At 51.6% G+C, this 14,074-nt stretch overlaps 1 protein-coding gene across 3 annotated transcripts in view; it reads left to right on the top strand.

Moving 5' to 3' along the window:
• The window catches only part of Grik4 (glutamate ionotropic receptor kainate type subunit 4), a 289,257-nt gene that overhangs the window by 189,246 nt on the left and 85,937 nt on the right, over window positions 1–14,074 (top strand). For all 3 annotated transcript variants that reach the window (XM_090319318.1, XM_090319317.1, XM_090319316.1), the window contains exons 7-8: window positions 1,166–1,344; window positions 5,400–5,453. In XM_090319318.1, coding sequence (XP_090175444.1) covers window positions 1,166–1,344; window positions 5,400–5,453 — 233 coding nt within the window. The remainder of the gene's footprint in view (window positions 1–1,165; window positions 1,345–5,399; window positions 5,454–14,074) is intronic.

Raw genomic sequence — 14,074 nt, 5'->3', positions numbered from 1 at the left:
AGGGCAACCCTCAGGGCAGGGACGCTGGTGGACAGGCAGAAAACAAGCCCTCCCTGGACATCCACAGCAAGGAAAAAGAACTACCTGCCTCCCCACCTCTCAGGCTCTTCGGAACCCTGGGGATTTTAATATTTTAGAGGATTGTTGTAAGGACTTACACGAGATAAGCCATGTAAAAATTTTAGCATATTAGCTGGAACATAATAAGGTTTGATAAATGTTACTCCTGTCATTGCTTAGGGAACAAATGCCTACAGATTTTTTTTCCCTCACTGGAATGGAGACCACTGGCTCGGAAGATGGCCTTCTCGCCTCTCACCTGACCTCCCCCTGGCCTGCCTCTGCAGCCACATTATTTTGGATGCCCTCCCACCACAGTCCCCGAGAAGCACACAGTGAGAGTGGGGGAGGAGAAGAAAGGAGGATCCTTAGCACATAGCCCTCTTTTCCATTTGCTCCTGGGTCCAGAGTCTTGCCTACTGGGATTGAGTTCTGTTGTCTCTTCTTTTACGACCTGTTATAACTCATCTTCATGCAACCAGCCAGAAGGTTCTGAGAACGTCACAGGATTTCTATAGACCCATTTTCTGGGTGTCAGGATCCTCAAGGAACTTTGCCCCTACCCCCAGGCTTTTCTAGAGCCTGGTGTGGAATTGCAGTGGGGTTTGCTGCATGTACCACCCTGAGAGCTGGGCTGATAAAAAGCCCAGACAACTGGCTCTGTGAAAAGATCCTGAAAATGGGGAGAGACCCTGAGTTGGTAGTCTCTGAACTCAAGTCTTAGTCACTGGACACAGTGCATTGCAGGAAAGAGTGGGGGCTCTTAGCCCACCCAGCATTCTCAAGGGAGTCTCAGGAGCTGCTTTAAAGGACATCCCAAGGGCATTTCAAGGTCACTGGAGAGATGGTGGGAGCTAAGGTACATTTCTTTATTTTAGATAGGAGAAGTGAAGCCCAAAAGCCTACAAAGAGCCAGCAGACCTGATCCAATCAGGATGCAGTGCCTTGCTGCCAGCCCCACCCCTGCAGCCCATCACCCTGCATCACCCTCCCCTAACCACTCTCATCTTGGTTGGAGCCACCGGTTGCCATCTTGTTCTTGCCCAAGGGTCCACCAGAGGCAGCTCTGCAGCCCCTGAGGGGCTTCTCCTCTCTCCCTCCCCAGGCCTCTTAAACCTGGAGAAGCTGCTGCGCCAGTTCCTCATCTCCAAGGACACGCTGTCCGTGCGGATGCTGGATGACTCCCGGGACCCTACGCCCCTGCTCAAAGAGATCCGGGATGACAAGACTGCCACCATCATCATCCACGCCAACGCCTCCATGTCCCACACCATCCTCCTGAAGGTGAGGCCTGGAGGGCGGGCACAGCACGGCAAAGAGCTCCACCCCTCCCTGCCCCTCCTCGTGTCCCCGCCAGGGCTGTCCTGTCAGCCTCAGGCTAGATTTGAACCCTGACCAACCTCTGCTTCCGTTTCAAAGGACCCAGATCCTGGCGTGGGGGGTGGGGGGGTAGAGGTGGAAAGCCTGGGATTCTTGCAGGGTTGGGGCTCCAGCAGAGGCTGCAGAAGCTGGAGTAGCTCCATTTTTCACCAAGCAGCTAAGTGTGTGTGGTGTAGTGTCAGCCCTGACATCGTGACCAATATTTTCAAATTGCTGTCCTCCGTCACCCCCCGGGGCGGTCTCTTCCCATGGGGACACAGGTACATGCGCCATCTTTATCCTGCAGACAGAGAAGCCGAGCCTCAAGGGCTTTGCAGCTTGACCCCAGGCCAGCCCTGGACAGAGCCGAGGAGGGTCTCCAGGGTTCTTTTTCTAGCCTCGTCAGGCAGCAGGAGGCCAGCCCACATGGGAACACACGCTAAGCAGTGGTGACATCCCCTGACACCAGCTCCTGGACTGGTGCTGGGTGCAGCCATCAGAGAGCAGGTCCTGGAGTCTAGCTTCCTCTCTAGCCCTGTGCCCCGCCCCCCCGCAGTCTCACTGATGCCATTTTAATTGCACATTTGAACACACCGGCCATCTTCCACCAGGGAGCAAGGCTGCTCCTGGTTAAGCAGGCTCAGCCTGGTAGACGCTCAGACCGTCTCCCCCCCACCCCTGCCTCCCTCTTCCCTTCATTCCCTGCCTGTCTCCCTGCCTGTGAGTTAATAAGAGATTTGAATGAGCTCTCTCAGTCCTGAGGGCTGTCCCTTCAGCCTGTTGCTATAGTAATTTTCCACCACACTGAAGCCATGTCTGTCTGTGCCTGTGCCCAGCCCCTCTTTCTCTTCCCCACTCTCGAAAACACATTTCTCTCCTCACTCCAAAACACGCTTCTCTCCTCTTTCCTTCCATCACACCTGGAGCTCCTCAGAGAAGTCCTTCAGGGTAGAACTCCCCACCCCCTCCCACCCACATTTCAAAGGAGGCACAGGAAGGGTGAGAGTGGATCTTAGGGAGCGTGGGGCCTGGCTGGGTGCTTCACGTTAGCATGGGAGTGGCTGCAGAAGGCAGTGAACAGAGCTGGCTTAAAGAGCCCCTAGCTGGGCCCAAGAATACTCCCTAGGTCCTAGCATGTGACACTGGGCCCTTTCCTTGGCACTGTGACCATTTCATTACCGAAATGAAAAAAAAGCACCAAGAAAAAACATGAAAACCATGCTCTCATCCATCTCAGCCACCCTTAACTTTGCCTATCTCTGCTTCCTGCCCCAGATACATTTCCCCCAAATTATTATGACACTGTGCAAACTTTTCTGGAAACCTTTTTTTTCCTTTTTTTGCACTTTTTTTTGCCCTGTGTGCATTTTCTCCATGCTATTAAATACTGCTCTACAAATAGTTTAATGGCAGTATCATCTCCTAATACATCGCTGTCCCATAATTTATGTAACTAGCCCTTTAGGATTAGAGAAACAAGCTGTTTCTAATCTGTTGCTATAATAAATAATGTCGCACGCACGTCTTTGTACATAAATCTTGATGCACATTCATGCCTGTTTCTCCAGTGTAAATTTCTAGAAGTGAAATCCTGTCTTGAAGGTATGCGTTTTAAGGATTTCTTTTTCAGATGATACACCAGATTTCCTCTTAGAAATCTGGGACAGTTTGCACCCGCAGCCACCAACACACAGGAAGTTTATTGTATCCTTGCCAACATGGGGAATTTCTATTAATTTTGTGTGTGTGTGTGAGCTATGTGTCTAGTGTCTCACACTTATAATCCTAGCTACTCAGGAGACTGACATCTGAAGGATGGAAGATCAACATTAGCTTTGAGTCAGACTTCATCTCTAAAATAACCAGCCAAAAGCCAGACTGGAGGCGTGGCTGAAGTGGTAGAGCACCAGCTGAGCAAGTAGGAGGCCTTGAGTTCACCTCTTCCCACAATCCTCCCTCTAGATGTTTTTTGGGAGTAGGGGTGGTAAAGTTGTAGAGGGCTGGCTATTTTGTGAGTGTGGTTCTACTTTCAAAGGCAAATCTGCCTGTAACAGATCCTTATTAGCAAACAGCTCTGCTGGGTGTCCCGTGGCCATCTTTCCCAAGCCCGCTTGGGACCCAGGCCCTGCAGTGTCACAGCCCAAAGCGTCAATGACTGCTAAGTTTGTTCCTTTCATTCCACCGGTGGCCCATATAGACAGTGCCTCCAACAAGCCTGGCCTTCCCCCTGCACCCCCCCCCAGCTTCCCTACAGCTCCATGTTCCTCCCCTCCTCCCCGGGGTCTGTTGGGCCCTGGCAAGGAGGCAGGCTGTGTGGGGAGCTACTTGGTGCCCACTTTGCAGCCCTCGGCCGGGTCTCTTGACTTTGCGAGGATTTGCGCGGTAATCCCCTGCTTTATTGAGCGGCTCTTCCAGCAAGGAACTTCATGTTTACCCAGAGTTCAAATCTTCAAAACCAAGGATCTCTTGTCGTTGATCTCTAGGACAGCACATTTCACAAAATGGGTTTTTAACCGGGCCCCCAGCTGTCTCCAGTCCTGGCTCCCGTGGGCCTGGGCAGCGTGAGAGGCAGCCAGTCTATGAGCGTGGCAGGCAGAGTGTGCGTGGAGGGTGACTTCCTGCCTGTCAGGCCTTGGAAGGATGGCAGGAGGAGACAGGGCCTCCCTGGTGAGGCCCTGGGTATCTGCGTCCTTGTCACCAAGCTCTTGTGCCCTTCAGCTTGCCATGGGGACCCTGGTGCTGTAATGTCAGGCCTGGCAAGCAGCCTGCCGGGGCTCCTCTTACAGTGCTCAGCAAGTGTCTTGAGTTCTTGGGAGACAAACACTATGTAAGAGGAAAATGCAATCAGCCCTAGTCTTGTTTCGCTCCCATCCACTGAAACAGTCATGACAAGGGCACTGTCCCAGTGGCTGGGGGGAGCAGGAGATTTTATGAAAATCTAACCGACTGTCAGGAGGGATGAGGGCCCTGGAGAGAGCCAGGCTCATTATTTACCTGATCTCCTTGTCAGTTTCTATGGTACCTGGCACGCTCAGAGCCAGGCAAGCTGACAGGGAAGGTTGGTTAGGGGTATTTACGACCAGTGCAGAGATCAGACAAAAGGAAGGCTTGTTCTGAAGCCGTAGTCTCCTAGCCATGGAGGGCGCCATGCTGCCTGGCCGCGATCAAGGACGAGATGTGCCACTGGTAGTTCGTTCCTTCTGGGAATAAAGGAGCAGAGTTTGCCAATGATCCCATTGCCTACATCACTGTAGGTGATGATGTTCCGGGGGCCTCCTTGTTGGGCTCAGAGTTCATTTGTGCCTTGCCTGCCACCCGCAGACTCTTACCTACACCCTCCTTGGCCTCGAAGAGGACGATAAGTGCAGTTCTCTTGGTACTGTGGTTCTTGAGGGAGAGGATTGTTTGGTGAAAAACTCTGAAATTAGGCCGCCTGGCTTTGGTGCCATCTCTCCCGTGCATGCACCCTGTGATCCCATAGAGATGACGTGTCCTGTTGTCACATCATCCCCTCCGTGCCCATTTCCTTTGCTGTAATTGGAGATGGAAAATAATACCAGTTCCTCCCCCATGCAGAATGCTCTATGATGCCTGGCACTGACTGAACAGTGGGTAAACGTTGGCTGTTGCTATTGTTAATGATTGTGGAGATAATTATCCTAGTTCTGTTTTATTATTTGCTTCATTTCCCCTAAAGTCATTCCGGTTCCCATAATACCCAGTTCTGTTCCAGGAAGCGTGTTGAATGCGAGTGTGGCAGTGAGGAGTGGATGGGTGGGGGGGGGGACGCCCGGCTCTGGAGGCTGACATCACTCTGCCTGATCGGGAGAGGAAGAGAAACCCTGGAACCAGTCCATTCTGCTGGATCCTGGAGTGTGGCAGATAGGACAATGTGGCTGACAATTGGAGTCCTGTGGCTCGTTTGCCTCCAGTGGGGGAGCTGCTGGTTCTTTTCTAAGCCCCTTCTCCTTGCTTCGCAGGCAGCTGAGCTGGGGATGGTGTCCGCCTACTACACGTACATCTTCACCAATCTGGTAAGGCCCTTCTTGGTGAAAAGGGTTGTCACAGTCTGGGTTAGCAGGTCATGATGGGCGGAAGTCCAGGAGATGAGAGGTGGATGGGTGGGAAAGAGAGGCGGAGGAGTTGAAGCCACATAGATAATATGGCATCGTGGACACGTGTTGTTGTAAGAACTTAGGGAGATTCTCATCTCAACAATTCCTGGCCTTGGGAGGCAGAGAGGTCGGACTTCTTTGGCCTCTCCATTCAGATGGCAGGAGCTATGTCTCCCCGGTTCCTTTGAGTGGCAGGGCAGTGGCTGAACCTCAAGTCTGTCTGCCCCATCGCCAGTGCCCCACCCTAATTCAGAGGTAGCACAGAGTCACAGCCAGGACATAAAGTCGCTGGGTCTTAGGTTGTCGAGCTGGATGTTGCTCTGAGGCCACCTTAGCCCTCTCTATGTTACGGGTGGGATTTAAATTGTTAAGTGGGGTTTAAGGGTAGCACGGCCAGTTGGCTGTGTGCGGAGCCCGGTGACGTCACCTGGGAAGGGGTGGTGTGAACAGTGGCGTCACAGCTGCTGCAATGCAGAAAGTGATCTGGCTTTGTGCACGTGGAACGATTTTGAAATGGTCAAGAAAGGCGAAAGGTTTTGTGACATATGAGGACCATTGGTTCAGAGCAGGAAGGACCTCAGGAAACAGGTTTTAAAAACAGGGTGTCCTTTTTATTCTGGAGTAGTGATGAGATTCCAGAAAGTTGCCCTTCTCTCTGAAGTCTGCTGTCCAATGAAGTGGGTTCCCAGATCACTGCTTTTTGAAGATTGACCTGAAGTTCTGGAATGCACACCAGATCTTGGTATAGGGTAGATGGGACTTAGCGTTCTGGTTTGAGTGGTCACTGGCTTTGTGATGCTTGGTGATTCCCTAACCTCCTGGAGACTTGGTGCCCTCTTGTGTAAGTAGGCACTAGTAGTATCTGCCTTAGGAGAGTTATTAGCTCACAATACATGTTTAATACAAGGTCTTTTTTTTCTTGTGGCTTCTTGTGAGTTAAAAAGAACGAGTGATGCACATTTTGCTGCCTTGTATGTAATACCTTGTGACTCCTATATGCTGCTTGGTTTGTGTCTAGAGACTAAGCAGAATTAGGTGGTTTGGTTAATGTGCATGGCTAAATCTACTCTTGCCTGGCTTCTTTATTTTGGTAATTACTGAACATTTGACCAGACCTAGGCCTCCATTCCTGGCAGGCATTCTAATCGCTCATTGATTCATTGATTCACCTGTCACAAATGGATTGGGCCAACTGCTCTGGATTCGATCAGTCAGTGACCCATCACAGAAGCTGAGATACACTGATCCATCACGAATCTAACTTTCAGCTGCTCATTCATCTGAGCCTGTGGAGGCAGTTTGTCTCTGTCCAAGAGTGGGCAGCCAGGCGAGGGCCATGGCCTCCCTGGGCCATGGGGGATACAGGGAAGAGAGCCTAGGAGTGAGGGCTCGTACTTGGTTATGGAATCATCAACTTGTGTATAACCCAAGCCTCTGCGCCTGGAGAACTCTCACTCTGTGCATGCACAGAATCGTGAGGGATATACTAGGATTGTTCTGCTTCAGGAACTGTTCTTCAAGACAGTCTCTGGTTTCTGGCCTCTGGCCTCCAAGTCAGGCCCAGGGAAACTGCCCTGCAAGACTGATGAAGTCTTGATGGAAGACGGGAAGAATTAAGGGCCATGGGGCGAAACCCTGTCTGCCACAGAGACAGCAGAAATGGCCAGTGCTGTCTGACGAGGTGAAGGAGAAAGCTCCATTTGCACTAATAAATCTGGAGGGATTATCCAGCTACTAATGAAGCCAGGGAGAGTGGCAATCACTGCCTAATAGAAAAGATAATACCACCTTGATCTATTGTTGAAGGCCACAGATAGGGCAGCGTGCCAGAGGAGGGAGCTTTTTACCAGGGTGGAAAGAAATGTGGAGATTTCAGGGGAAAAGTCCAGACGTCACAGGGTGTGGAGGAAACGTAGGGAATCACCGGGCACTGGAACCAGCAGGACGGTAGGCTGCCTGTGGACTTGCAGGGAGCTTGGGTAGCTGCATGCTGCCACCAGGATAACTGCCACCACTGTTAGCACAGGATAACCACCTCCACTGCACCACCGCCATCACTGCCAACCGCCACTACCACCACCGCCAACACCACCACCATCACCTCCACCATCATCATCACCTCCACCACTACCACCACCACCACCATCACCACCACCATCATCACCATCACCATCACCACCACCACCATCACCACCACCACCACCACCACCATCACCACCACCATCATCATCACCTCCACCACCTTCAACACCACCACTATCACCATCACCATCACCACCATTACCACCACCATCATCACCACCTCCACCACCATCACCACCACCATCATCACCACCTCCACCATTACCACCATCACCATCATCACCACCACCATCACCACCACCATCATCACCACCTCCACCATTACCACCATCATCATCACCTCCACCACCATCACCACCACCACCATCATCACCACCTCCACCATTACCACCATCACCATCATCACCACCACCATCATCACCATCACCATCACCACCACCACCACCACCACCACCATCACCACCACCATCATCATCACCTCCACCACCATCACCACCACCACCATCATCACCACCTCCACCATCATCATCACCTCCACCACCATCACCACCACCACCATCATCACCACCTCCACCATCATCATCACCTCCACCACCATCACCACCACCACTATCACCATCACCATCACCACCATTACCACCACCATCATCACCACCACCACCATTACTACCATCACCATCATCACCACCACCATCATCACCATCACCACCACCACCACCACCACCACCACCATCACCACCACCATCATCATCACCTCCACCACCTTCAACACCACCACTATCACCATCACCACCACCACCATCACCACCATCACCACCACCACCATCACCACCACCACCATCATCATCACCTCCACCACCTTCAACACCACCACCATCATCATCACCTCCACCACCTTCAACACCACCACTATCACCATCATCATCACCACCATTACCACCACCATCATCACCACCACCACCACCATCACCACCACCACCATCACCACCACCACCACCACCATCACCACCACCACTATCACCATCACCATCACCACCACTACCACCATCATCACCACCACCACCATTACTACCATCACCATCATCACCACCACCATCACCATCACCACCATCACCATCATCACCACCACCATCACCACCATCACCACTACCATTATCTTTACCAAGATCACTGCCACCACACCCTGCCCAGCAGGCCTCATCCTAGAGGCCAAGGTCCTGGACTGATGATGAAGTCACTGCCATCGCCTCAAGCCCTGGCCCCTCACATACACCATTAACACCACAATCGCCAGAGTTGATATCTGGGGAACGCCTCCTCCGGTACCAGGCTCTGCAGTATGTGCTCCGCAGTGCTTGTCTCCGGTACGCCTCCAGCAGCTCTGGCAGAGGAGCCACTGCCACTGTAAGGGGTGCACACCCAAGTCCATGAAGCCTTTGTCTCTTACTCCAGATAGGGATCCAGCTCGCGACCTTGGCAGTTAGCTTAGCCGGTTTATGCCATCTTCTTGCTGAGCTTCCATTCTTCATCTGTGTATTAGATGCTGCACTAGGGGCTATCTGAAAGTCTTTGTGGCCTTGGGCAGGGTTTATGTTTCTTGTGGCTAGGGGCATGCCAGTTCCCAAGGTGTTGGGGCTGGAAATATTTCCCAGACATGGCGGATGACCCACTGGCTCCTGGAAGGATTTCCTGCTTGTGGAGTGGGTAGATGCAGTCCATCTTCCTCTTCTGGGTTCATTTTCTTGTCAAACAAACCTGAGCCTGTTTATATTTTCCTATAGATTGATCAGAGAGATTAGGTATAAGTAATTAAAATTGCTAAAATTATTACAGAAAGGCGTCCTGGGGCAGATGGTGTGGAGTCTGGGAGGAAGTAAGGATACTACCATCCTATTCTGCATCTTTCTTTGGCAAGCCAGCCTTATCCATCTTTCAGATGCTGTGTAAATACCACGTCCCCAAGAGAGGCTGTCCTGACGTGCTACCAGGTCGAGTCTTGGGTCACACAGTCACACAGTCACCCTGCACCCTGGGCTGAGGACTTCTCTGGTCACTCCCACCCCTTGAAGCCTGGGAGAACTTCCCATGAGCCAGTGCATGCATTCCCCTCACCTGCTCTCTGCCCACGGCAAGAATGTGTCTGCAGACACTGATGAGCCGGGGACTGGATGGGGGGCGAGGATCAAGTGTGGTGTCAGCTATCCCAAAGACCCCTCCCAAGCCTGCCAAGCCACTGACCTTGACGTCACAAGTCAAGGAGGCTCCAGTGGGGTGCAGAGGCCCAAGGCAGAGGGAATGGCTGTACATTGGAGAAACCAATTATCAAACAAGCCCTTTGATGGCATTTGACCAACATGTTCCCAGGGTCAAGTCTGAGGTATTTGGGTATCAGCCAGTTAATGGAAGGTGGAACTTCCTTCTTGTATCTGCTTTGGTGCATGGCACAAGCACACACGTGTGTGGGCACGCACATCTTCCTGTGCCTAGGTGTATGGGAAACAAAGTGCATCAGGCTGTATGTGGGAAATAAATCGAATTAGGAATCAGGCTCTGGGGATCGTCCTGGCTTGGTATCTGTGGAAACACAATGGAAATGTCCCCTCTGCCCAGGCCGTCTGTTTGATGGAGCTTCAGAGAGGAAGGGGATGGCTTGGATCTCTGTCACAAAGTCCTTAAAGATTCAGAAGTCCCATTATTCACCCGGACATGCCAATGCCTTTCCTCTGTCTCCTAGTTCAGGACAGTTTGCACTTGTCCACAATCAAGAGAGTCCTTTAGTAGAAACAGATGCATTTCTACAGTGTTGCCACTGGTTCCAGCACCTGTAACTCAAGGTCTTTAAGCTTCAAAATAATCCTAGTAGGTAGTCTCAGTCTTACAAAGTGGGAGAGCGGGCTTCAGAGATGTTTATGAGCTTTGTGGAAGATTCTCCAACCAACCACCTGGTAAGTGAGAAAATTTGCCTTCTCCCAGCCCACACCTTGCCCTTATCAAACCAATCTTTACAGCTTTCGGTGTTACCTTCTGTTTCTATTGCTGTATAACAAATTGCCGGGATGCTAGCCGCTTCAAATGGCAGCATTTATTAGCTCTGAGTTCTGACGGTCGTAATTCTCCTCGGCATGAGTGGGCTCTGCTCGGCTGAAATCAAGGTGCCCTGACTTCTCTCCCAGCTTAATCCTGCCATGAGCAGAATTCATTTTGTTGAAGCCATAGAGCTGACATCTCTGGTTTCTTGCTGGCTCATGGCTTAGAGACTGCTCTCACGTCTGCTCTGGTGCTTCAACAGTGGCTCTCCCTGCAGGGCTGTCTCTCCACTCTCCAGATCACTCTGACGTCCTATCCAGCAACCAGCCATGTGAGCTCTGCCAGGGCAGGCCTGCCAGGGTAATCTTTAAAGTCAAATGTGCCATGTAGCATAACCTGATCACAGAAGTAAAACTCATTGTAGTTGCACACCCTTCAGGGAAGTGCCATTTTAGAATCACACCTACCAAATATGACACCTGTGTAAACATTTATTTCTTGTACTTCCCCCTCCACCACCTGGTGAAAGGGTAGACAGAGAGAGATGTCACCATGGAACTAGCAAGAAGGCAGTGGAGAAAAATCCCTGGGTAACCTACCAAGATCAGTGGCTCTAGCTGGGTGCCAGCCCTGGCCCCCATTCGGGAGCTATAAACTGAACCTTCAGAGACCGCACCTGGGGTGTTCTGTGCCCCGAGATACGGGGGCCCTGCAGAGAGGGACATCTGGGATGTAATAAATGTTTAGGAAGCATGGGAGGAATGAGAACAAAAGACATTATGGCAAATCATATTATTATTATTATTATTACATTGTAAGTGCTATTGTATTACAAGCACCATTAGGAGTAGCAAGTGCTGTTATTAGGAAGCAATTCAGCTTCTCCAGCATCAGGATCCACTCAGTGTCAAAGTCACCCACAGCTCAATTAGTCCTCATCAGGGCGCCCCCACCCTGACTCCCTGTGCCGACAGCTCATGTTCTCGGCCTAGTGGTAAGCACGCACCGTCCCACAGAAAACCCCGCACAGACCCCACTGTAAGCCACCCAGTAGACACTGTTCCTCAAATCCCGGAGCTGGGCCTTTTACCTTGGCTGGAAGATAAAACCATTTCTCATCGTGTTGCTCTCTTGCTTAGGAACCCTCAGGGGCCCTGTTGCCCTGAGGATAAAACCTCAACTGACCACTTATGCACAGCCTCTGAGGAACTTGCCCTTTGGCTTCCCGCAGCCTCACTCTCCATCGCCCGTGGCACTGGAACTCCAGGCACTTCCCAGCCAGCACAAGCCACTTGCAGTACTGGAATCCCTCCCCCCATTTTCTCTCCCTCCTTCCCTCCCTCTCTCTCTTGCTCTGTATGGGCTGCCTGCTGTATGTGTCCCCACCCTGCCCCCTTCACCTGGCTCATTCCTGCCCATCGATTGTCCAGCCTTCTGCTTACAGCTCAGCGATTCTGACAGCAGGAGCCACCTCTGATGTGCATCTAGTGCCTTTTGCTTAGTACTCTCCAGGGTTCCCACCAAATCAGCACCTTGAGGACAGGACCTGCCCATCATCGAGTTTCTTGTGCCCCACAGGGACACAAATATATCAAGTGAGCGAAGGGAAGAAGCAGAGCAGCCAGGAACAGATGAGCAATGTCAGTGGGTGATGCGTGCTTCTGCTATGGGAACCATCAGAGAGTCCAGTAGAGCCTGCTGAGAGACGGGGCGGACAAAGCCAGTGAGGAGGCAGAAATGGTTGATGCTCCTCAGTGACTCCTGTTCCCCTGGGAGATATCAGGTGCCTTGGGCATCTCCGATGTGTTGGGACCAGAAAGGGGTGGACTCACCTTCTGGGGTGGAGGTGAGAGCCCTGCTCGGTGGGTCCCGAGTGTGAAGAACCTTCCTGGTAACACATCAATACCGCATGGACCAAGCAAGCCTGCAGAAAAGCACTCACTCTCCCTCGGCCCCAGAGACGGAAGCGCGAGGTGTCCACACCATCTCTAATGCCCGTTTCTCTCTTGGAGATTTCAGCTGCATAGTTAATGACATATTTAACAGCTACTTAGTTAGTGCTCAGAGATAGAGAAGAGTCTCCTAAATGCAAAATGAAGGCCGTCACAGCTGCTGCGGAGGCAGTGGGAGGGGTCTCCCGGCCCGTGCCTTCCTCTTCATGGGAGTGAGGGACTGAATAGTCTTGCAAAGATGAGTCCACCCTGGTGTTGATAGCGGGAGATCATTAATTCACTTAATGAATGTACCTTGAGCACTTGCTAAGCACCAGCACCACGTATGATGCCAGAGACTGAGCAGTGAGCCAGATAGAATGTGCTCTGCCTTTGAAGTCTTGTTTGTGGACTCACATGGGGCAAGCAGAGCAGAGAAAGGACAGAGTTCCTGGGAAGAATAGATATGCATGTTCGGGTCACAGGAATGAATGAATAGGAAGCATGCCGGGAGAAGAATTCAGGAGAGCCAGGCGCAGAGAGGTTTAGAACCAAATCTCCCATTAAATAGAGCTTACTGACAGGTATGAATTAGCCTCGCAGCTGCTACTGTCTTCAAAGACCTATTACACAAAAAGCAATCTTCAGCCTGCAGAGAGCATAGGCTTTGATGCAGATAAATAGACTGACAGGTACCACCGTTGGGTGAACTCTGGAGGAGGGAGGGGATGCAGAGGTGCCCAGGAAATTCTGGGCCTCCGGTGGCTCTCAGGCTTTGCCAAGAGGAGGGTCTGGGATCTGGCTTCTGCCATGCATGAGGCTCGCAGGAGGAACGGATGGACCGTGTCTATAAAGGAGAACCTCAGGAAATCTTAAAGGTGCGGATGCCTGTGTGAGATGAGGGCCATTCTGATGGATGACCCCTTCCAAAACTCATTCACTCAACATCACTGACTTCTCTCTGTGTGCAGCACATCAGAGCAGATGCTGATACAATGCAAATGCGTTCACTTTGATTGTCACCCACTCTTGGAGTGGTGGCTTGTGACAAGCCCGCCTGGCAGAAGGCTCGAAGCCATGACGAGTGTGCAGCAGAGGCAGGGTTCTCCCTGGCTGAGGTGGCAGAGGAGGCTGGAGGGAGAGCAAGGAAAGGTAGATGGTGTCATGGAAAGACTTGATGTCCAGCTGAGGAGTTTGCGTTTGACCTGTGGACAAGCAGGTTTGGGTTGGGTGTGACTGGAAGTTCATGATTAGGGTTTAGAATTTAGAAACATCTCTCTGCTGGTAGCATGGTGGAAGAAATTGTTGAATTGCCAGAGAAAGGGAAACCATTTCCTCCTCCTCACTGTAGTCCAGAAACAGACTAGTAATGATGAGTCCTGGGCTAGAGGTGATGGGGGCAGAGGGCAGGGATGAAGTCAGGAGATACAGAAGAATGTTGTCTAGGTGTGGTGGCTTACATCTGTGATCCTAGCCACTTGTGAGAGTGACAAGATGATG

The sequence above is a fragment of the Megascapheus bottae genome, chromosome 27 (assembly GCF_031878675.1).
Source record: "Megascapheus bottae isolate mThoBot1 chromosome 27, mThoBot2.hap1, whole genome shotgun sequence".
Taxonomy (NCBI): domain Eukaryota; kingdom Metazoa; phylum Chordata; class Mammalia; order Rodentia; family Geomyidae; genus Megascapheus; species Megascapheus bottae.
Note: the sequence above shows the minus strand (reverse complement) of the source record. Positions and strands in the feature narration are given on the sequence as shown.